The following is a 24,411-nucleotide window of genomic DNA, read 5'->3' on the forward strand; positions in this document are numbered from 1 at the left end:
TACAGCTAACTGCTTACAGCTAACTGCTGACTTACAGCTAACTGCTGACTTACAGCTAACTGCTTACAGCCAACTGCTGTCTTACAGCTACCTGCTAACTTACAGCTAACTGCTTACAGCCAACTGCTAACTTACAGCTAACTGCTGACTTACAGCTAACTACTAACTTACAGCTAACTAATAACTTACAGCTAACTGCTTACATCTAACTGCTGACTTACAGCTAACTGCTGACTTACAGCTAACTGCTGTCTTACAGCTAACTGCTAACTTACAGCTAACTGCTTACAGCTACCTGCTAACTTACAGCTAACTGCTGACTTACAGCTAACTGCTTACAGCTACCTGCTAACTTACAGCTAACTGCTGACTTACAGCTAACTGCTAACTGTTAACTTACAGCTAACTGCTAACTTACAGCTAACTGCTAACTTACAGCTAACTGCTAACTTACTGCTAACTGTTAACTGAAGCAGGAACAGCTTCATTCTGTCTGTGTTTCTGCATTAAATCACAGCAGCTGTCCAGATGTTGACCCTAACTCAGGAGATTCTGCTTAAACCAACAGATATTTAGACCAAAATCTGTCTGAAACATCTCAATAAGACCTCAGAAAAGGCAAAACATGTAATTTTATTCAAGTTTTTCTGAGGCCGAAACCTCCTAATGTACAATTTTGAGGAACCTATGTGAGTTTTAGGGGTTGAATAACTGCTGAGGCAGACTTTAAAGTGACGCCTCAGTGGAGTCCCGACAGCTCAGTGAAGCTGATCCAAGACTTTCTGTCCAACCGTGATCAGTTAGTGCAGGAGGCTTTCTGCCTGCTGTGAGGGGCCGGCTGCAGGAGGGCGCATGGATGCATGCAGTATGTTGGGGTGTTAAAACAGGCTGGCAGTGCATCTGCACACCCACATCATCTAAATCTGTCACTTCCTGCCATTTTTGTAGCAAAGCTCTAGAAACTAACTGAAATAGCAGATTGTAACTAATTTAAAGATAATTTTCAGCGTTTTGTGTCCTTTCTAATTCAATCGAGTCCAGTTTCACGCATCCATTAAGCTCACTGGCTGTGTTTTAGGCAGGTTTGACTTTTAAAAGACTTTTAAAAGGTAACCATCAGACGTGATTCTTCCTAAAATGGCCGACGTGTTTCTGGCGTCCATCTTTAAGTTCAGCGGGCAGGCGGGGAGTCACAGAAGGTGCAGATGTTATCTCCTCCAGGTGTTTAAGCTTCAGGGTCCTCCTCACACTTCCCTCTTTGCCTCTTCCTCCCTTCATCCTTTCTCCCTCCCCTCCCTCCTCTCTCGGCAGAATCTGGTCGCCGGCTCAGCTGCGTTGCCACAGCAACAGCAGCCTCCTCCTCCAGCACCTGCTGTCCCCTACTTCCTTTCATCCCTCTGTCGATCAGCCCCCCATAGTCACCCTCTCTCCCTCCTCCTCCTCTCCCTCCCTCTGTGCCTCCGACGGCCCTCTGTCAGCCCCTGTTTACCAGCGAGGAAACCCCTTCCTCTGGAGGTAAGCCCGGCGCCGTGTGTCCTAACACGCCCGTTTGGTTGTGTCTTCACCCCTTTTCCAGGCTGTGCTTTCCACGCTCTGCTCCTGTAGATCTGTCCTCATGTGCAGCTCAGACAGTTAAAAGTACCAAAGAGCCTGAAAAGCAGAGATAATGGATCAAACCGGATGGAAAACACCGTTTCAGCGTTTTCCAAGTATGAAGCTGACAGAAAATCATTTCCAGCTGAGGTTGAACACGCTGCTGCAGCCGATGTTAAAGGATTTAATCGGCTTATTTTAACGGTTCTCCCTTTTAAACACGATTGGATGAAATATGGCCAAAGAAAAGCATAAAAGGGGCAGTTCACACCATTTATTTCACAGAAATGGGAACCTTGATTTACTGGAAATAAGGTGAATAAAGTGCAGATGAAAAGCTTTTTAAGGCCTCTTCAGCACTGGACTCAGCCAAAGTTAGCAGAACCAGTTAAAAACAGTTTGTTATGCCGGATTCAGGACTTTGGAGTTAATTATAAAGTCCAGATTGGTGAGGCTGCTGCAACTTTACAATTCTTTTTGGACTTTCTGCCAAGAATTCTGCTCAGACTTTGATTTAAAGCAGCACAAACCAAAGAAAAGAGAAAAACATCCTCTGTTCGTTCAGTGTGAGGAGGAAGCGTAACCCGAATGACTTTGGTGGGATTTCTGTTTGACGTTCAGCACATTGAGCCTCGCTGCCTGGAATATTCGGGTCAGAATCAGCGCCGATCAGCGCCGACTTTAACAGTTTACGAAGAATTACGAGAAGGTTTAAAGCCAGCCTCTGTGATGGTCTGGGGCTGCATCTGGGTGAAGGTACCACTGATGCACAGCTGGATGTTGGAGTTCTGGAGAGACAGATGCTGCCATCAAGGTGGCTGCTGAGCAGCTGGAATCTGGGATTCAGCAGGAATGGACTCAGATTCCTGGGAAAAACTCAGTTCCCAAAGCTTAAAGGGGAACTCCGGTGTTTTTAAACCTTATTTCTGGCTGAAATACGTTCATCTGCTCACTGAGAACAGTTTGGTGAAAGTCGGCGTCCTTCGGAAGATATTTAGATAACTGGAGATCCATATAACGGAGTGAACGGGGCTTAGAGGATGCAGCCTCTAAATAAGGCATTATCTGTCTTTATTTCACCAATACTTTAAGAAGAATGAATGAATGAACGTGTGCTATAGCTCTGTTAGCTCATAGCTGCTGTTAGCTCATAGCTGCTGTTAGCTCATAGCTCTGTTAGCTCATAGCTGCTGTTAGCTCATAGCTCTGTTAGCTCATAGCTCTGTTAGCTCATAGCTGCTGTTAGCTCATAGCTCTGTTAGCTCATGGCTCTGTTAGCTCATAGCTCTGTTAGCTCATAGCTGCTGTTATGTGGCTACTTGCAGCTATAGGAGAGCTAACGGAGGTAAACATTGTCCATAAGAACACCACCAGTTAGCACCGATTCGCGGACGTTTAGCTGTTCCTGTCTCTGCTTCTGCATCCTCGTTTCCAGGAGAAAATCTGATAAATATCCTGCCATGTTGCACAAAACTATCAGCAGCAAACTCTGTGTGAAGTTAGCCGACTGTCACAGAGCACGGAGTGAATAAACTGTGCTGCAGGGGGGCGTGTGGATGAAGTGGTCCCAGTAGAGTGCCTGTGTAGAAATCCCTCCGTTAGCTCTCCTATAGCTGCAAGTAGCCACATAACAGCAGCTATGAGCTAACAGAGCTATAGCACACGTTCATTCATTCATTCTTCTTAAAGTATTGGTGAAATAAAGACAGATAATGCCTTATTTAGAGGCTGCATCCTCTAAGCCCCGTTCACTCCGTTATATGGATCTCCAGTTATCTAAATATCTTCAGAAGGACGCCGACTTTCACCAAACTGTTCTCTGTGAGCAGATGAACGTATTTCATGCCAGAAATAAGGTTTAAAAACACCAGAGTTCCCATTTTAATGAGGGTCATTAAAGGAAGCTGAAGGAACACGATGGGTGTAGCTGTTCTTCATGTCTCCATCAGGGTCTGATGGGAAAATAAATCCAATCAGCTGAGTCATAAACTCTGTTTTTGTTGATGAAAACAGGTCCATTCTTCTTGGTTTCTCATGGAGGTCAGTTGGCCTACAGACAGCTGTTCAACGCTGCCTTTAATCTGCCTCACTTTCTGTTGTAGTTTCCTTTAAAGTGATGTTTTAAAGTGAATTTACACCAGCGAGCAGCAAGGTGGAGCTGTTGCCTCTCAGCAGCTTTGTTGTGGACCTGTTGGTTGGCTGAGACCTTCCTGAGAGCCGGTTCGACCCGGTTCTGCGCTGCTGTCCTCCTGTTATCAGCGATGGACTCCGGTCCAAAGTTGCTGCCAGATTTCCTCCAGATCAGGGAAACTGCTGTTGGAGACAGAGCTGGCAGAATGAAGGGATTCAGGAGGGAAGCTGATATCCAGCTGTGCTGAAGTCGGCTGGGAAACAGGAGTTGGAAGAGAGGAGCGTCGGGGAGGGAGGGAGGAGGCTGAGGGAGGAGAGACACAGCAGCTCTGGCACATGCTCCATGTGTGACCGGTGGAAGCAGCGTCTGTCGTCCGGAGCTGCCGCTCTAACGTTAGCATGTCTGACTCCTGGACGGTGCTCTCCAATTTCTCACTTCCTGAGAGAAGCATGCTGCGGCGCTCCAAGAGGTATGAGGCGCAGCCTTTTTATTCTGCCTGTTATTTCCCCTTCATCCTCCTCCTCGCTGCATGGCTGCATGCTCAGCGGGAGCAGCTCCATGATGAAGGTCAGCTAACCGGGTCTGTGTCCTGTCGGGTTCTGACGGGCTCTGAGGGGTTCTGTCGGGTCCTGACGGGTTCTGACGGGTTCTGTCGGGTTCTGAGGGGTTCTGTCAGGTCCTGACGGGTTCTGTTGGGCTCTGAGGGGTTCTGTCGGGTTCTGAGGGGTTCTGACGGGTTCTGACAGGTTCTGTCGGGTTCTGACGGGTTCTGATGGGCTCTGAGGGGTTCTGGCGGGTTCTGACGGGTTCTGACAGGTTCTGTCGGGTTCTGACGGGCTCACAGGGCGCTCACTGTGACTCGCTGTGTGTTGAGATTTGATTAGATTTCCTCTCTGTGATGCAGATCCAGGTTGAAGGACAGGCTTGATGTGCATGTCGCCTTTTCACCCGTTTACTCAGTTGACCCCCCCTTCTTCTCCTTCTTCTTCTCCTTCTTCTTCTTCTTCTTCTTCTTCTCTGTCGGAGCCAGAAGAGGCGTCTCCAGCAGAGACAGAGCAGCACTTTGAAGCAGTAATTGTCGTCCTGTAATAACAGGGGAGCAGGCAGATTTCTTCCTCTCTGCTCCTGTCTCAGCTGTGTTTAAAGGACCGTGAGCTTAACGCCTGCATGGCAACAGGCTCCGACACTTCGGATGCACGAGGTAGGCAGCTGGAAACCGATTCACACAGAATGAAGACGACCTGATGGTTTACAAGTTGGGTTTTCTTTGGGTTTTCTTTGGGTTTCCTTTGGGTTTTCTTTGGGTTTTCTTTGGGTTTTCTTTGGGTTTTCTTTTGGTTTCCTTTGGGTTTCCTTTGGGTTTTCTTTGGGTTTTCTTTGGGTTTCCTTTGGGTTTCCTTTGGGTTTTCTTTGGGTTTTCTTTGGGTTTTCTTTGGGTTTTCTTTGGGTTTTCTTTGGGTTTTCTTTGGGTTTTTCTTTGGGTTTTCTTTGGGTTTTTCTTTGGGTTTTTCTTTGGGTTTTTCTTTGGGTTTTCTTTGGGTTTTCTTTGGGTTTTCTTTGGGTTTTCTTTGGGTTTTCTTTGGGTTCCTTCCTTCTTCACCTTCAGATGACCTGCTGTGTCTTTATGTAAATAAGGTCTTTGTTTGCTTTGGTCATTTTAATATTCTGAAGGAGTAACTTCTTGACATCTTCTCTGAGCTTCTCTGACTCATCGGTCCTTTAATCCTCGTTGTGTTCTTCAGCTGATAGTCGGCTGACTTCATCACTGACCCGATCCGCTCTGAGTCCATAATAAAACCCAGATCTCTGGCCCGGTTTCTGCTTTTTAGCATCAGACTGAAGCTGAGCTCAGATTTAACTCTTCTTCTTTGGCTCCAGAGACACTGAGCTCAGTTTGTCTTTAACTGAAGGAAACTCTGGATCTTCCAGTTGTTTCTTTGTCCGAGGCTCTTAATGAGTGTTTCTGAGGGATTATAATCCCCAGGTGATGTCGTCCATAACTGTGGGAGCATATTTAGCTCCTTTGTGTAATCGGAGTCAGTTGGAGCAGGTAAATGTTGAATAAAAGAGGCCCCAGAATGAAACCCTGAGGGACTCCACATTAACCACTGTTAAATAAGATTTAAACCAGTTTCGTTCTGCAGCACAAAGTTCCTCCCAGGTTTGAAGTGTGTCGACTGCATCAAATGCAGCACTGAGATCCTTTAGTTATGTTCAGAACCAGAACTACGTTAGTTTAGGTTTTAAATCCACAGCTTGTTGCCTGATAATGATGCAGTGAGAAAAGGCTCAGAAGTGTCACTGATTTTTACTGTCGTCACTTTAGTCATAAAACAGATTCACAACCTGAATTTTGGCTCTTTTATAGAGATTTTTACTGTTGTTTTCCATCCTGGACTCTGACAGTTCATTATCGTGCACAAAACCAGGCAGCAGCAAAGTGATTTCCCACGAGTCCATCAACCCTCTGCTCACACACTGCTCTGTGGGCTGTGACATTGATTTCCTGTCAATAAGCCACGTTATTGGCTGACTGATGGGAAACGAGTTTAACTGTGAATCTTATAGACCTGGTTTAGTTACTGTTTTCTCCTCACTGTCAGACATCTGTTTGTGACGCTGTATCTTACGAGTTTTACAGAAGTTTTATGCGGTGGCTCATACTGCAGCTAAGCTAAACCTACTCACATCATGTAGCCATCATTTCAAAAGTGAGGAGGACTGAACCAGGTAGGGAAAAGATCAGCTTCTGGATGCTGAAATGAACCTCAGGTCAGTCTCCTCCTGTAGATTCTGTGGTTCTGCTAGAACTTCTCCTCTTGATGAGAGCTGCCTGCTCTTTCTGTAACAAAACAGTTAAATATGTGCAGAGTAACAGGGAAATTCATAGCTCAAATTAACCAATGAGAGTGGATCTATCTCCAACATGAAGCTGACAAGCTAGCTGCTTACCTTACCTTGGTAAAACTAGCTAGCTGCTTACCTTACCTTGGTAAAACTAGCTAGCTGCTTACCAAACCTTGGTAAAACTAGCTAGCTGCTTACCTTACCTTGGTAAAACAAGCTAGCTGCTTACCTAACCTTGGTAAAACTAGCTAGCTGCTTACCTAACCTTGGTAAAAACTAGCTAGCTGCTTACCTAACCTTGGTAAAAACAAGCTAGCTGCTTATCTAACCTTGGTAAAACTAGCTAGCTGCTTACCTAACCTTGGTAAAACTCGCTTGCTGCTTACCAAACCTTGGTAAAACTAGCTAGCTGCTTACCTTACCTTGGTAAAACTAGCTAGCTGCTTACCTAACCTTGGTAAAACTAGCTAGCTGCTTACCTAACCTTGGTAAAACTCGCTTGCTGCTTACCAAACCTTGGTAAAACTAGCTAGCTGCTTACCTTACTTTGGTAAAACTAGCTAGCTGCTTACCTTACCTTGGTAAAACTAGCTAGCTGCTTACCTAACCTTGGCAAAACTAGCTAGTCTGCTTACCTAACCTTGGTAAAACTAGCTAGCTGCTTACCAAACCTTGGTAAAACTAGCTAGCTGCTTACCTAACCTTGGTAAAACTAGCTTGCTGCTTACCAAACCTTGGTAAAACTAGCTAGTCTGCTTACTAACTGATCATTTAGCTCATGTTACTAAAACTGAAGCAAAGCTTTGTGAGTTCTCGTGGCTGCTTTGATGAACGTTGCCTTACTTTAACGCATTCAGTGTGTTTGAGGAGCTGTGAGATGAAGGTGGAAATAATCTGGGCCTTTTTTCAGGGGGTAAAATGTGTCCTAATTTCTTAGTTGAGTCCGTTCAGAGGTCAGGGGAAGGTCACGAGGAGACCTGACAGCCTGCTGCATCGATAACGGCGACAAACCCTCACAAACTTAAATGTAGCCTTCAGTCAGTTCCAGCTGGGATCCTGCAGGAGAAAGAAAGCAGAAAACACAAGTTCTGCCTCTTTTAAGACTTCTGCAGCAGCTGCCGGTGTGAGGAAGGCTTGGGAATAAATGTAGGAAGCTGCCTTTTATCCCTTCGTCTCAGTGGAGTCTGAAATCTGTTTTAAATATGGAGAATTCTCACCTCACATTTCTCCCCCTCTGATTGGCTCAGATACTGATCCACATGTTCAGCTCGTTAGCCGTGAGCCGGCAGGTGAGTGATAGTCGCTCGTCTTTCCTGTTGTTGTTCCTTTTCTCTCTCTTGTTGTGTTCTTCTTCTTCATCTTTTCCTCGCCTGGTTGCAGTAAAGCAGATTTTTGTTAAACCGAGCTCCACAGTAAAAAGAAGCTTCAACGATGACGCCTCATGAATTATTCAGTAATCCGCTGTTTCAGGGGAAATATGTGATTCTCTTTGTTAGCGCGCAGCAGCTCAGAGTAACAGCACGTTATAACAGTTAAATAAAGGCTTCGTGTTCAGGTTCAATCTGTTGGTTCTTTGGTTAAAAGTTCTCTGGACTAACGGAACCCGTCCAGAACCCTTCAGACAGATTGTCATGAATATTTCAGAATCTGGACTCAGGTCATTAAACACACCCACCTGCCCCCCCAACCCCCCTGCCCCCCCCCCCCCCACCCTGGGGGCACGTCGGGCATTTCTGTCAGCGTCAGAAACCCCAGAACTGTTTACACAAAGTGCAGCGTGTGTGTTTAAGATGAAGAAACTCCCTGAACACATCACTGAGTCTCCAGCTTGGCAGCTCATCCTTCATACTGTGTGTGTGTGTGTGCGTGTGTGTGTGTGTGTCTGTGTCTGTGTGTGTGTGTGTGTGTACGTGCGCACCTCAGGCGGCCACAAACTGCTGATGCTGCACAGCAGATGGCAGAGGACGCACACACACATGAACACAGCACGCCTGTGCCTCTGATTTACATTCAACACAGAGCTGAGACTCCCCACATGTTCATGTTTAAGTCGCACTCACGTCTCATTTTGCCATAAAAACAAGTCTCGTGTCCTTAAAGCAGACGAATCGAGCTCTTCTTTAACGAGCCGGTCACGATGTTCTGAGGATTTACTGAAATGTACGAGCTTTGGTAAAAAACAGCTGTCTGCCGAACAGAACTCGACTGCTGCTGACAGAACCGAATAAATTATCAGTTTGGACCGGAGTCAGACCTGTCAGGGCTTCAGTGGTACGTCGGCGAGCTGTTAGCTAACGTCGGCGAGCTGTTAGCTAACGCTGGCGAGCTGTTAACTAGCGTCAGCAAGCTGTTAGCTAACGTTGGTGAACTGTTAACTAGCGTCGACGAGCTGTTAGCTAACGTCGGCGAACTGTTAGCTAACGTCGGCGAGCTGTTAACTAACGTCGGCGAGCTGTTAACTAACGTCGGCGAGCTGTTAGCTAACGTCGGCGAGCTGTTAACTAGCGTCAGCAAGCTGGTAGCTAACGTTGGTGAACTGTTAACTAGCATTGGCAAGCTGTTAGCTAACATCGACGAACTGTTAACTAAAGTCGGCGAGCTGTTAGCTAACGTCGGCGAGCTGTTAACTAACGTCGACGAACTGTTAGCGAACATCAGCGAGCTGTTAGCTAACCACTGTCACGCTGGCTGTTGTACTGACAACTACTTTAATCCTGTGATTCGTTTCAGTACGTCACCTGTTACCATAATCTGTGACCAGCAGCGGCTGCGTGTTTATTATTCAGTTTCCTGCACTGTGCTTAGTTTTGGGACTGATCTTAAGACCAATAAAACCTGAAACCTCTTCCATGTTTATCAGAGTGCTTCTGTTTACATCCTGTTTACATCCTGAGAATCTAGCTGCAGAGTGACCAGCTGCGCCCCCTTGTGGGATCCTCCGGTAACGCGTGTACAACACAGGGAGTATGTGAAGGTTGCTCTGAGAACGGAGACGATGAACAGTCTTTTCAGTGAAAATACAGGCGGCATTTCTACGTAAAATATGTTTAGTTTGGTAAAATGAGACATTTTATGGCTTTTATCTTGGTTTTGGTCCGTTTCCCTCTGAATGGAAGCGATTTGTCCCTGTTGGTAATAATGTTCCCGTCTCACCCCCCCGATGAAATCTCATGCTAATCTGACCCTGCGGACATCTCCTCCCATCAGGAAGTGGGAGGTTAACTCACCTCAGTGGCTGATGGGTGACTTTCCTCATGATTTGTCTTCTGATTCATAAAAAACGTTTTGTGGACAAGTGGAACTTGAAGTTAAGTCGGCACAAACGTGACGAGCTTTTGCTCTTTTGTTCCTTGTCCTTAAAGATTAAAACGAGCCGACCAACAGCAACATTGATGTCCCGCTGATGGTGTGATTTAAGCTCTAATCGCTTCATGTGGGTTCTGTCATCCAGGCGCTCTCGGCCCGTCAGAAACTGCATAATTACAGCCTGCAGATGGACTAATTAACACAGAACACGCATGCCGACACCTGCTGGTGCTGCCAGAAGCTGTCAGAAGACTCCCGGCTCGTGTGTCCGTTAACTTAAATACTTTCCTTCTCTCACACAGAACAAAACACCGAGCAGTTTGAGTCCAAATCACCGAGAAGGGACGAAAATGCCCTTTGATGTTGTTTCTGTCAGAGTGACTAATGGTTACCCTGCTTTGTTCTGTCCTCCTGTGTTTGGACCTGTCAGCTGAACAAATGTTGCTTTACAAAGACATCGTGTCAGTGTACCTGGAGGTTCATTACCGCCTCCGCCTGTAATTTCCTGCGAGTGACTCGAGTCATTACGGCGCCGAGCTTCACAGGAAACAAAGCAGAAACATTTAGTGTGAAGCCTTCATTTCCTCCTCTGCCTCCCTGTTTGGACTCAGATTTAAAGCAGAAGGAGTTTTCCTCAGGAGGCCGCAGCGATGCACTAATCTGACGATACGATATTCAGCAAAGGATACGATTCGATACGATTCGATACGATTCGATACGGTTCGATACGATTCGATACGATTCGATACGATTCGATTCGATACACTGACATCATTTTCTGAAAGATTTTAAAGGGACTGTTATTTCTTTACATGAATCGTCGCTGATTGGATCCGTCCTTTGAACCGGGAGGAAAACGCCAGACAAACAGAAACAAACGAACACGTCACAAACGTATCTTCAGACTCATATTTATGTTTTGAATATCACATCATATCCATGTCCTGCATCAAATATTCTTTCATAGGAGAACATACGTTGTGCGGCGCCCAGTTTGTAAAACATGTAAACCACGTCCTTCCAGTTCAAAGGACGGACTTTAAATATCTGATGATAAATAAGATTAAAGAAGTGTCTTTTAAAACGATTCATAGGTTTTATCTCTAAGTTCTTTCTACGTAGAAACAAAAAGGACTCGTGAACTGCTCACTCTGCACACAATCTGAAGAAGATCTTTGTCATTTGGTCCTTTTTCACATGTTTTCTGGCAAGATGTACATGATTATATTATATATTATTATATTATACATTATTATATTATATATTATTATATTATACATTATTATATTATATATTATTATATTATACATTATTATATGTAGACGTACTGTTTGGGTTCCTCTCGTCTTCCTATCCTGCGAACAACAAAGATCGATATTACATCATCGGCCTGCTTGCTTTATTTGCAAAACACAAATCTAAATTATCTAATCACAAACCATCGTTTTTCATTTTTGAGAATCCAACACTTTATAAACAGAAAAGCCGTTAAAACCACTTTATATTTATATATATATTTATATTTTTTTAACCGCTTTATATAAACTACTTTATACAACATTTTTATGAGTTTATAACTGTTTTGCATAATGGCATTGAATTGTATTATGTGAATGTTTTGTGTTTTCACTAGTTTGATTTTTCAATATTTTTCAAAGTTTGCTTTAAAAAAATAATAAATTTTTTAAAAATCGATACTTTATCGGAAAACAAAATATTGATATTTATCGCAGTATCAATAAAATTGCTCAGCCCAGAGGAGTCAAACCGATGGTGATCGATACCTGCTGAGAGAGAGAAACACAAGTTAATGACAGCAATGATGTCCGAGGGAGGAGAGGTGCATCATGGGAGCTCCCCCAGCAGGCTGGGCCTATAGCAGCAGAACTATGGGATGTTTCAGGCTCACCTGAGCCATCCCTAACTATAAGCTTTATCAGAAAGGAAAGTTTCAGCCTGATCTTAAAGGTAGAGAGGGTGTCTGCTTCCTGAAGCCAAACTGGCAGCTGGTTCCACAGAGAGGGGCCTGATAACTGAAGGCTCTGCCTCCCATTCTGCTTTTAGGGGCCTGATAACTGAAGGCTCTGCCTCCCATTCTGCTTTTAGGGGCCTGATAACTGAAGGCTCTGCCTCCCATTCTGCTTTTAGGGGCCTGATAACTGAAGGCTCTGCCTCCCATTCTGCTTTTAGGGGCCTGATAACTGAAGGCTCTGCCTCCCATTCTGCTTTTAGGGGCCTGATAACTGAAGGCTCTGCCTCCCATTCTGCTTTTAGGGGCCTGATAACTGAAGGCTCTGCCTCCCATTCTGCTTTTAGGGGCCTGATAACTGAAGGCTCTGCCTCCCATTCTGCTTTTAGGGGCCTGATAACTGAAGGCTCTGCCTCCCAGTCTGCTTTTAGGGGCCTGATAACTGAAGGCTCTGCCTCCCATTCTGCTTTTAGGGGCCTGATAACTGAAGGCTCTGCCTCCCATTCTGCTTTTAGGGGCCTGATAACTGAAGGCTCTGCCTCCCATTCTGCTTTTAGGGGCCTGATAACTGAAGGCTCTGCCTCCCGTTCTGCTTTTAGGGGCCTGATAACTGAAGGCTCTGCCTCCCGTTCTGCTTTTAGGGGCCTGATAACTGAAGGCTCTGCCTCCCATTCTGCTTTTAGGGGCCTGATAACTGAAGGCTCTGCCTCCCATTCTGCTTTTAGGGGCCTGATAACTGAAGGCTCTGCCTCCCATTCTGCTTTTAGAAACTCTGCTGTTCCTGATTTTAACAATATTATGAAGGTGAAAGAAGGCAGAAACTGTTTTATATGAGAGTCAGAGGACAGATCCTGGTCAGAAATAACTCCAAGGTTCCTCACTGTAGGACTAGAAGCTGAGGAAATACCATCTATAGTAACTATATAACTAGACAGTTTCTCAGCTCCAGATTACATCTTTAACATAAAAATCAGCTTGTGATTCATATCAGTGAGCTTTACATCAAAAATTTAATGCAAACCTTTTAATTACTTTTCAACAAGTCTGCTGAGAAGCAAACGACAGCCGATCGAGTCCAACCTCCACCAGCCCCAATGTTGTATTTCACCATTTTAACCAAAGTGTCACCGATCTGCACCAAACTTTAACTGGTTCTTCTCTGACCGAAGCTTCAACTCTCTGCCATGTTTAGGAGAATTCGGCTCAGCAGTTTTCGGGTTATCTTCGTAAGAAACCCGAACAAACAGCTCATTGAAAGTTACTCGAATGGAAACATAGTTATGGAGGTTTTTGTGAAATATTAAACAATTTAAAGGAGTTTGGAATTTCTTTCAGTGAGAAATTGTCCTGTCTGGGCTGCCGTAGTTCCATTAGAGACGCACATGCTCGTTGTCTCCATCAGTGCACGTGAGCTTTGGTTGTTGTGCACCAACAGTGCACGTGAGCTTTGGTTGTTGTGCACCATCAGTGCACGTGAGCTTTGGTTGTTGTGCACCATCAGTGCACGTGAGCTTTGGTTGTTGTGCACCATCAGTGCACGTGTGCAGGCAGCAGGTTTCACTCTGTGTGCGGCTCTTTGTGTTTTCACCCTCATGTCGGTTTAACATGTGAAGTTTGAGGCAGAATCTCTGATCTGATTGTGTTTTGTCTTCAGCTGCCGAGCGAGCAACAGGAAGAGCCTGATTGTGACGTCCAGCACCTCCCCCACGCTGCCGCGACCCCACTCACCTCTGCATGGACACACAGGTAACACACCGCCATACTTCCTGTGACGCTGCTGCAAGTTTGAAGGCTGGGAACAATGTTTGGGTCCCAACAGAATCCTCAAAAGGCCCCAAAGATGGAGAATAAATGATTGTTGACTGCAGGGAAAATCTAATTTATTCATTCATTTCAGTCGGATCTGAGCTGGAAAAACACGTCTGACTGATGTCTTCAGAGATTAGAGTTATTCAGAAAAACTAAACATTGTGATCCATCCTTGTTCTGACCCAGAGTAAAGTGTCCTGATCAACAGTTCTGCAGCTTTCTGAAACCTTTAAAGTGTCCTGATCAACAGTTCTGCAGCTTTCTGAAACCTTTAAAGTGTCCTGATCAATAGTTCTGCAGCTTTCTGAAACCTTTAAAGTGTCCTGATCAACAGTTCTGCAGCTTTCTGAAACCTTTAAAGTGTCCTGATCAACAGTTCTGCAGCTTTCTGAAACCTTTAAAGTGTCCTGATCAACAGTTCTGCAGCTTTCTGTAACCTTTAAAGTGTCCTGATCAACAGTTCTGCAGCTTTCTGAAACCTTTAAAGTGTCCTGATCAACAGTTCTGCAGCTTTCTGTAACCTTTAAAGTGTCCTGATCAACAGTTCTACAGCTTTCTGAAACCTTTAAAGTGTCCTGATCAACAGTTCTGCAGCTTTCTGAAACCTTTAAAGTGTCCTGATCAACAGTTCTGCAGCTTTCTGAAACCTTTAAAGTGTCCTGATCAACAGTTCTGCAGCTTTCTGAAACCTTTAAAGTGTCCTGATCAACAGTTCTGCAGCTTTCTGAAACCTTTAAAGTGTCCTGATCAACAGTTCTGCAGCTTTCTGAAACCTTTAAAGTGTCCTGATCAACAGTTCTGCAGCTTTCTGTAACCTTTAAAGTGTCCTGATCAACAGTTCTGCAGCTTTCTGAAACCTTTAAAGTGTCCTGATCAATAGTTCTGCAGCTTTCTGAAACCTTTAAAGTGTCCTGATCAACAGTTCTGCAGCTTTCTGTAACCTTTAAAGTGTCCTGATCAACAGTTCTGCAGCTTTCTGAAACCTTTAAAGTGTCCTGATCAACAGTTCTGCAGCTTTCTGAAACCTTTAAAGTGTCCTGATCAACAGTTCTGCAGCTTTCTGAAACCTTTAAAGTGTCCTGATCAACAGTTCTGCAGCTTTCTGAAGCTCTTTCACAGTTTTTCTGCTTTTTCCCTCATCTTCAGTCCTTGTTCCTGAGCATTTTCAGAGGTTTTTTCTTTGTTCAGCCACTTAACTCTGACCTTTGACCCATTCAGGCAGAAAAAAGGCTCCTAACTCAAGGGATGAACCAGTGTTGTGTCGACACAGAACAGACAACTTAGCAAAGTTAAAGGCAGCCCACATCCAAAGAAGAGCTTTGGGATGTCCTTCAAGAAGCCTGGAGAACTATTCCTGAAGACTCCTTAAAGAAATGACAGAAAGCTTGTCTCAGAGGGTTCAGGCTGTGTTGGAGAATAAAGGAGCTCAGACCAGAGATTCACTTTAAAGCTGCTGAGAACTGATAAAAAACTCTGTTTCTGCCTCAGATTCTGGGTTTATGTTCATGTTTGATCATGTTTCAGTGAATCTCTGCAGCTGCTTCCTGTTTTCATGGAAATATAAAGATAAATGAAGCTGATCAGGACTCTGAACAGTACAGTAGCTTCATCTAACATTGCTGTTGGAGCCTAAATATTAATAACTTGGCAGATTTTAACTTAACGTATTAATAACTTTGTGTATCTTCAGCCTCATAGAACGCACTTTCTCCTTGTTTTCGTGGTAATATTTGGAAATATTTACATTGATCCTTTGACCTCTGTAATCACAGCTCAACCACTTCAGGGTCATTTATCGAGCAGTCAGACGTCATCTGGAATCATTGTAAGCTGAATAATTTTGGGTGTGAAGACGTCAGTGTGAAGCTCAGAGAAATGGAAATATTCCTAAAAAAAGAAGGAGAAATGTTTAATTCAGCTCTTGTGAAACATTCTTGACACGTCTCAGAGGAAAAGCAGCCGTGTGGCGGCAGAGTTTGGGTTTGACAGCTTGTAAAACAGCCGCAGAACAGCTCAAACCCACCAGCACCCTGCAAACATCAAGGCGGGATGGGAAGGGTGGATGGTGACGGAGGGCCGTGATGGAATTAAAACTGGAAGGAGGAGGAAAACTGAGCTGCTGACAGAGACTTAATGAAAGAAGGTGAGAGCAGCCAAACAGAATATCAGGAATAAATCGTTCATTTTCATTCTTAAACCACAAAGGTCCAAAGAAAAGAAAGATTTCTCTGTTCATCTGCAATAAGCTACAGTCTAAAACCTATTGATCCCCCACTGGAGACAATAAGTTAATGATTATTTTGGCTGGAAGCTTAAACCTCAACAGCAACAACGTCAGACTGTGGTGTCGGATCCAGATGTGGATCAGTGAGGTCATTCTGATGCATCTGATCCAGATGTGGTGTCCGGATCCAGATGTGGATCAGTGAGGTCATTCTGATGCATCTGATCTGGAGGGACCTCGGATCCAGATGTGGATCAGTGACGTCACTCTGATGCATCTGATCTGGAGGGACCTCGGATCCAGATGTGGATCAGTGAGGTCACTCTGATGCATCTGATCTGGAGGGACCTCGGATCCAGATGTGGATCAGTGAGGTCACTCTTATGCATCTGATCCAGATGTGGTGTCTGGATCCAGATGTGGATCAGTGAGGTCGCTCTGATGCATCTGATCCGGAGGGACCTCGGATCCAGATGTGAAACTTGGGGCCCCAGGTATGTAAGGTGCAGTATGGGGGCCAGAAAAAAGGGTATTCTGCACCCAGCAGTGGCTACAAGAGGCTATATCCATTCTGAAGCGAGCTACCGATCGGATCAATCATAAGCCTGCACTGAGTGGCTCGCGGTGGCGAATGAGGAGGCGAGTTCTCATTCTACCTGGGCGGTATTTCCTGTATTGAACGAAGTGATTCATTGGATCATCTCTTGTCTCAGATGTGCGTTAGCATTGAGAGGCTAGCAGCTAGCTGGCTGGAAACCTTCAAACCACAGCTGACAGCCTGCTGAATCAGCTAATGCTCAGATTAGCATGACAAAGCTAACCAAATTAGCACGTTTTCTTCTTCCTTTCCTCAGTGCAATACGCCGCCTGCTGTTGGCTTCCCTCAGCCTCAGAATCCTCAGCTGGATTCTTGCAGAAACTTCATATTTGCAGCTAATGAGAGAGAAAACGAGGGAAACGGGAACAAGGAGGAGGTTTAAATGAAGCTATTTTTAGCGTCTGACTGAAGGGATGAAAAGATGTTTTGAAGCTTTGAAAAGGAGCTTGTTGACTTCCATCATCTGATGACTCTGAGTTAGTTGTCAAAGCCTGATTTCAGCTTGATTCATCATCTCCTCTGAGGTAACGAAGCTATTTAAAACATTCAGTTCTTTCCTCGTTATTTTCTTCACTAAGTATTAGTGAGATGGGAAAAGAAGGCGAGGTGAGGGGCATCTGTGGCGTTGTGGTCGCCTGTTTGGGTTCACGGTTTCTCCTCCATCCTCCCAGCTGCTGTGTTTCCATGGCAACGCTGCCATCCGTCTCACGGCCCTGGTTGTCCGAGGCGCCGCAGAGGAAGCGATCGCTGCTAATTAATATAATTAATGAAAGCTGCTGTGTAGATTTGAGCCTCGCTGCGAGCTGGATGCCGTCTCCACAGGAAGCTCCTTCTCGCTGTTTAACTGATTAATATTCACCACTGGAGGCCGAACCTTTTCACGGCTTCTTCCCTTTCCGTCACCTCGACCTTAATCAGGAATTTCATCACGGTTTCAATCACGCATTTATTCTGTTCATCAAAGGGCGATTTCTCAAAGTTTTGTGTCCTCTGAGGCTGATGATTCATTCCTGATACAGAATATCTTTTATAAAATGTTAAATCTCTTCTTTTCTGCTGATTTTTCGCTCCTCTGGGATGTTGTCGAACCCCATCAGGACATTTAATCCAGAACCGGTTCTTATAATAACTCAGTTATTGCTCTATAGATAATGTCTTGTTACTCTGAGGCTGGATTTACTGAGTTTTATCCATTTTAATGTTCACTCACTCTGAAATGTTCCGCTCTGCCTCCGTTTCCTGGTAACCTGGGGTTACCTGGGGTTACCTGGGGTAACCTGGGGTTACCTGGGGTTACCTGGGGTAACCTGGGGTTACCTGGATAAGGGCAGCTGATGATTGACAGCTGTTTGTTCTTGTGATGAATTCAGTGGAACAAACCCACGTCTCCTCTTTGTTATTCTAATGAAAGACAGCCGGGCTCCAGACTTCTTTCTTGTCACACATTCCTGATGAAATGCAACCCCCCCCCTTCCTTATTATAGCCGGGTTTTGTTATCCCGACCTCACCTTCCCCGGAGGCAGCGAGGCGCGGAGCAGATATTATATTTGCGTGTGTCTCATATGCTGGAATATTTCTTGGTTTTTGCTAAAGTAGGTCACTGTCTCTGCAATCTGCAGCACAAAACTGCCTGAAATGTGACAGGCAGCAGCTTCTGGTCCACCTGACGGATACATTTAGAACTTAGAGATTTAAACGGGTTAAATAGATGTTGGAATCAGTGATTTTTCCAAAAGTATTCAGATTGTTTTGCATTACAACCTTAAATTTAAATAGATTTACACTTTAAAATCATCCAGATTGTTAAAGTGTGTCTCATATTTGTCACAAATATGAACCTCCACAAAGTCCAGTCTGCTCCATCTCCTTCAGGATGGATGTTTCCTGCTAGTGATCAGCAGCCTTAAAGTCTTTAAGTCATGCTACAGATTCTCAGGTGGACCTTCTTCCCAGCCTCTCATCTCTGGAAGACTGAAGCAGCTTTATTTAGCTCCATCCATCCATCATTCCCACAGCATGATGCTGCCACCGCCGTGCTTCCCTGTGGGGATGCTGTTCTTAGTGTTTTCCTTGATGGTCACTTTTAGTCTCATCTGACCAGAGGACCTTCTTCCAGATGTTTGGGGAGTTTCCCACATGACTTTCCGTGAGACGTCTGCTGTGTGCAGCTTTCCCTCAGAGGAGGATGGACTCCCAGTTTCACTAACACTTTAACACTCTCTGTCCCTTTAACTGTGACTTCAGCTGACAGTGAGACCAAAGCTAACAGTCTGTTTGACTGATAACACGCATGTTCACTCCATTATGTTCTGCTCAGGCAGCCACAGAGGCGGAGGCCCCCGTTTCTCTGAAGGCGAAAGCTTCTATTAATATTTGAGGCCCAGACAGGCTGCTGAAAAGAATGCATAATTGATGCAGAAATGTCCGCCTGCTTCATCTTTCCTCCTGTTCCTGAGGCCGTCGGCTCTTCTTCTCCCACTCAGTTCACTTCTTCATCCTCCAGGTCTTCTTCCAGGTCTTCTTCCAGGTCTTCTTCCAGGTCTTCTTCCAGGTCTTCTTCCAGTTCATCATGGGTCACACCGACAGTCCTGGAATTATCCATCAAACGGCACAGAGCAGATGTGTCTCTGTTCTCTGTTTAGTTTAAACTCCACAATCATAACAGATATTATGGGCTGTGGTGGAGGTTAAACCTGAGTCTCTGAGACATCTGGGTTCAGGTTATATATATGCTATATTATATGTTATATTATTATAATAAGTTCAAGGTCAGACTACAGCGATGCACTTTATGTCTGCGTCTCCCAGACTTCTCTCAGTCACTTGAACTTGTGCAAAATGCTGCTGCTGCCCGTCTTTAACCAACACTAACAGACCTGTGCACATCACTCCTGTTCTTAACTCCCTTCATTGGCTTCCTGTCCTTTATAGAACTGATTTTAAACTTTTAAAGTCTGTTTTTAAAGCTCTTAACGGCCTCACCCCATCGTATTTATCTGAGCTTTTAACTGTAACCCTGGCAGAGCTCTGAGGTCAACAAATCAACTTTAGCTGGAAGTGTTCAGGTTCAAATACAAGCCCTGGGGTGCCCCCAGGCTCTGGAATAAGCCCCCCCCCCCCGAGATGCATCTTATTTCTGACCTGGGCCTCTTTAAATCAGGGCTAAAAACATACTTATTTCAGATGGCTTTTAATACCCAGTAGCATGGAGACACTTTTATATCATCTTATTAAATTTTTCTGTATTTTAGTGTTTTCTACTTATTCTTTTCTTTATTTATTATCTGCTGTAAAGCACTTTGGTACGAAATGGATTGTTGTAAAGGGCTGTATGAATAATTTACATTTTTACATTTACATCTGCAGCCGAGGGACTCTAATCTGATCCGTCAGTGTGTTTAAATCACGAGTCATAATCATCTGAGTCTAATTATCTTTCACAGGAAACAGCCTCCTGTGGCTGAAATACACTCACAGCACTGATATCTGACTCAGGTCAACTTTCCCCTCCATCATCTCACCCTGTGAGCCGATGAATGTTTCATCTCCTTCATCTAAACCTAAAATCTCCACTTTTCTCTGTGCATGGAGCAGATAAATGAGCCTCTCCACCTTCCACTCAGCTCCTGTTTGCTTCATTAGTCATTAGTCCATTTCTTTCTGTCCTTTATTTGCTCAGATGGCTTCAGATTTCTCTCTTCCCTTTAACATCCCGACTCACATTCTGCTCTTGGACCATAAAGGATGAAGAAACAAACCAAACACATCATCTTTTCAGTTATTTCAACAACAATCAAAGCTTCAGACTTGATAACTTTATCCATAATTACACCCAGAATCTGACTAAGAACTGAACTAAAACGCTGAATATTTAACAGAATAAATATTTCACATCAGTTTTTAATGTAATGCGTTTAAGTTTTAGTCTTTGGGGCATAAATAAACTCACTTTCACCTCTGGGAACCACATCTTCCTTCAATGAAATCCTCAAAGTATGAATTTTAAACATCACTGGTCCAGTCTTTGAAAACGTTCCGTCAAATATTAACTTTACTGAAAATATCAACTTAACTTTGAGCCTTAAATTAGCAGAAATCAGTTATTTGCAGACAAAAGACAGAACGTCACAATGCATCAATCTGAAAATCTCACTTCTATGTTGGTCTGTGTCATTATTGAAGAAAAACTGAGACTCTACAGGCCTCAGTTAGCATGCTAAAGGTTAAAGGTCACCCCAAGGTGAAAAAGCCCAGAGCTACATCTCAGACTCTACAGGCCTCAGTTAGCATGCTAAAGGTTAAAGGTCACCCCAAGGTGAAGAAGCCCAGAGCTACATCTCAGACTCTACAGGCCTCAGTTAGCATGTTAAAGGTTAAAGGTCACCCCAAGGTGAAGAAGCCCAGAGCTACATCTCAGACTCTCCAGGCCTCAGTTAGCATGCTAAAGGTTAAAGGTCACCCCAAGGTGAAAAAGCCCAGAGCTACATCTCAGACTCTCCAGGCCTCAGTTAGCATGCTAAAGGTTAAAGGTCACCCCAAGGTGAAGAAGCCCAGAGCTACATATCAGACTCTACAGGCCTCAGTTAGCATGTTAAAGGTTAAAGGTCATCCCAAGGTGAAAAAGCCCAGAGCTACATCTCAGACTCTACAGGCCTCAGTTAGCATGCTAAAGGTTAAAGGTCACCCCAAGGTGAAAAAGCCCAGAGCTACATCTCAGACTCTACAGGCCTCAGTTAGCATGTTAAAGGTTAAAGGTCACCCCAAGGTGAAAAAGCCCAGAGCTACATCTCAGACTCTACAGGCCTCAGTTAGCATGTTAAAGGTTAAAGGTCACCCCAAGGTGAAAAAGCCCAGAGCTACATCTCAGACTCTACAGGCCTCAGTTAGCATGCTAAAGGTTAAAGGTCACCCCAAGGTGAAAAAGCCCAGAGCTACATCTCAGACTCTACAGGCCTCAGTTAGCATGTTAAAGGTTAAAGGTCACCCCAAGGTGAAAAAGCCCAGAGCTACATCTCAGACTCTCCAGGCCTCAGTTAGCATGTTAAAGGTTAAAGGTCATGGCAGCACAGTTAGAAAAAGACTGAACAAGGATGGCTTGTTTGGAAGGGCTGCAGGAGAAAGCCTCTTCTCTCTAAAAAGAACATGGCAGCACAGCTTAGGTTTGCAAAGCTGCATCTGAACAAAGCTCAAGACTTCTGGAACAATGTCCTTTGGACAGACCAGAGCAAAGTGGAGATGTTTGGTCCTAATGCACAGCAGCACGTTTGGAGGAAACCAAACACAGCATATCAGCACAAACACCTCATACCAGCTGTCAAGCACGGTGGTGGAGGGCTGATGATCTGGGCTGGTTCTGCAGCCACAGGACCTGGGCACCTTGCAGTCATTGAGTCCACCATGAACTCCTCTGGATACCAAAGTATTCTAGAGTCAGATGTGAGGCCATCTGTCCCACAGCTAAAGCTGGGCTGAAACTGGCTCATCAACAGGACAAAGATCCCAAACACAGCAGCAGATCTACAGCAGAATGTGGGAAAAAGGAAAGAATCAAGGTGTTGCAATGGTCCAGTCAGAGTCCAGACCTCAGCCTGACTGAAATGCTGTGGTGGGACCTTAAGAGAGCTGTGCAGAAACCAAAGCTGCAAACCTCAATGAGCTGAAGCAGCGCTGGAGAGAAGAGGGCCGAGATTCCTCCAGAACCATGAGAGAGACTGATAACGTCCCACAGGAAACCATCACTGCAGCTCACTGCTGCTGAAGCTGCTGGATCAGGGGTTCACTTAGTTTTACACTCACTGCTGCTGAAGCTGCTGGATCAGGGGTTCACTTAGTTTTACTCACTGCTGCTGAAGCTGCTGGATCAGGGGTTCACTTAGTTTATCACTCACTGCTGCTGAAGCTGCTGGATCAGGGGTTCACTTAGTTTTACACTCACTGCTGCTGAAGCTGCTGGACCAGGGGTTCACTTAGTTTATCACTCACTGCTGCTGAAGCTGCTGGATCAGGGGTTCACTTAGTTTCTCACTCACTGCTCCTGTGTCTCAGCTTTTGTTCCATAAATAATGATAACAATGTAACGTGTTGTTGGACTTTATCAGAACCCGATAAACCTGGAGCTGAGGATCATTTTGACTCCTCTTCTTGTCTTTCAGGCACCAGCCCTCTGGACAGCCCCCGAAACTTCTCCCCGAACACAGCTGCTCACTTCTCCTTTGTTCCTGCTCGCAGGTGAGACGCAGTCAGCTTTTTTCCCGTAGAGCAGAATATTGTCCTGATGTGTGATGTCACAGCGGCGGCCTGAGCTCCTCCTCTTCCTCTCAGAGCCCTTCATCACTCACGCTGGGATTAATAACCTCGTTTTCCACCGGTTTCTCAGCACAGCGTCTGATTACTGAGGAAGAATGTGTGTGATTTATTATTTCTGTAATAAGTTCGGCTTCAGTTTGACGATGTTTGAAGGAAAAATCAAAGCGAGGATGATGATGATGTTGCCATGGTAACAGCCCTTTCCTGGAATGATCCCGTGGCTCATTTCCATGACAACATTATCAACCATGTGAGCGTTCATCCTGCATGTGAATAGGAAATCCATCAGTGTCCTGACACTGACCTCAGAGCTGCTCATGTCTGGGGCAACAGTGCCACCTGGTGGTGGAGTTTCATACGACACGCTGTTCCTCAGGATGATGTCACAGGGCTACAGTTACAGCCTGGAGACAAAGAAATTAAATCACACGGCGGCTGTAAAGAACTAATATTTAGCTTCATTAGAGAAATGATCCAATAAACTCATCAGTTTTATGATTTAAGTTAAAATGTTTGATTGAGGCTCAACACCGAGCTGAAAGTTTTAAGGCTGCATTTGATGTTTTTCCTCAATTTATTCATCTGATTTTTACTTATTATAAATGACCAGGTTATGTTTGACTTACACAAGCTCAGCTAAATCAGTCTTTTTATTATTTGTTTTTAAAGGTGACATATTGTGTAAAACTCCTTCTTCCTGCTCCTGGGAGCATATATCAGGGCGTCTGAAGTGTAAAACTCCTTCTTCCTGCTCCTGGGAGCATATATCAGGGCGTCTGAAGTGTAAAACTCCTTCTTCCTGTTCCTGGGAGCATATATCAGGGCGTCTGAAGTGTAAAACTCCTTCTTTCTGTTCCTGGGAGCATATATCAGGGCGTCTGAAGTGTAAAACTCCTTCTTCCTGCTCCTGGGAGCATATATCAGGGCGTCTGAAGTGTAAAACTCCTTCTTCCTGCTCCTGGGAGCATATATCAGGGCGTCTGAAGTGTAAAACTCCTTCTTCCTGCTCCTGGGAGCATATATCAGGGCGTCTGAAGTCACCAGCAGGTGTAAAACTCCCCAAAAACACAACCCTGGTATTTATTTATTTCCCCTTAGTTTGAAAGTTCCTCATTTAACGAGCCGTTCTGATTTTCATTTCTAAAGTACGTCACTCCTTAAGTTGGCTCCGCCTCCTCTGCTAAGCCCCGCCCACTCACCTCCCCCCTGCTGGACGGATGAAGCCAGCTTCTGGTGGAAATGTTCTGATGGCGCTGACACTTTTCATCCCACTGTTTTAACAACTTGGTCCAGTTCAACGCTGGACTGAAGGAACTGAGCCACAAAGAGGATCAGTTCCAACTCTCAGAGCCTGAACTTCAGAGCAGGGAAATGGAAGCATCTGAGAAATAACTCCTCATGGTTTATTTACTGACTTATTTCTTCCTTTAGCAGCAGCTAACGCTAACAGCTTAGCTAATGAAATAACTCCTCATGGTTTATTTACTGATTTATTTCTTCCTTTAGCAGCAGCTAACGCTAACAGCTTAGCTAATGAAATAACTCCTCATGGTTTATTTACTGATTTATTTCTTCCTTTAGCAGCAGCTAACGCTAACAGCTTAGCTAATGAAATAACTCCTCATGG

The 24,411-nt window shown here is 44.7% G+C and overlaps 1 protein-coding gene across 4 annotated transcripts in view; it reads left to right on the forward strand.

Moving 5' to 3' along the window:
* Window positions 1–24,411, forward strand: part of mast2 (microtubule associated serine/threonine kinase 2) — a 154,701-nt gene that overhangs the window by 90,007 nt on the left and 40,283 nt on the right. For 3 of the 4 annotated variants that reach the window (XM_072388826.1, XM_072388827.1, XM_072388828.1), the window contains exons 5-6: window positions 13,501–13,592; window positions 22,631–22,706. In XM_072388826.1, coding sequence (XP_072244927.1) covers window positions 13,501–13,592; window positions 22,631–22,706 — 168 coding nt within the window. Of the gene's footprint in view, window positions 1–1,311; window positions 1,516–13,500; window positions 13,593–22,630; window positions 22,707–24,411 lie in introns of all 4 variants that reach the window. The other variant, XM_072388825.1, reaches the window with a different exon arrangement.

Source organism: Leuresthes tenuis, unplaced genomic scaffold (genome assembly GCF_036924035.1).
Source record: "Leuresthes tenuis unplaced genomic scaffold, fLeuTen1.0.hap1 SCAF_7, whole genome shotgun sequence".
Classification (NCBI taxonomy): domain Eukaryota; kingdom Metazoa; phylum Chordata; class Actinopteri; order Atheriniformes; family Atherinopsidae; genus Leuresthes; species Leuresthes tenuis.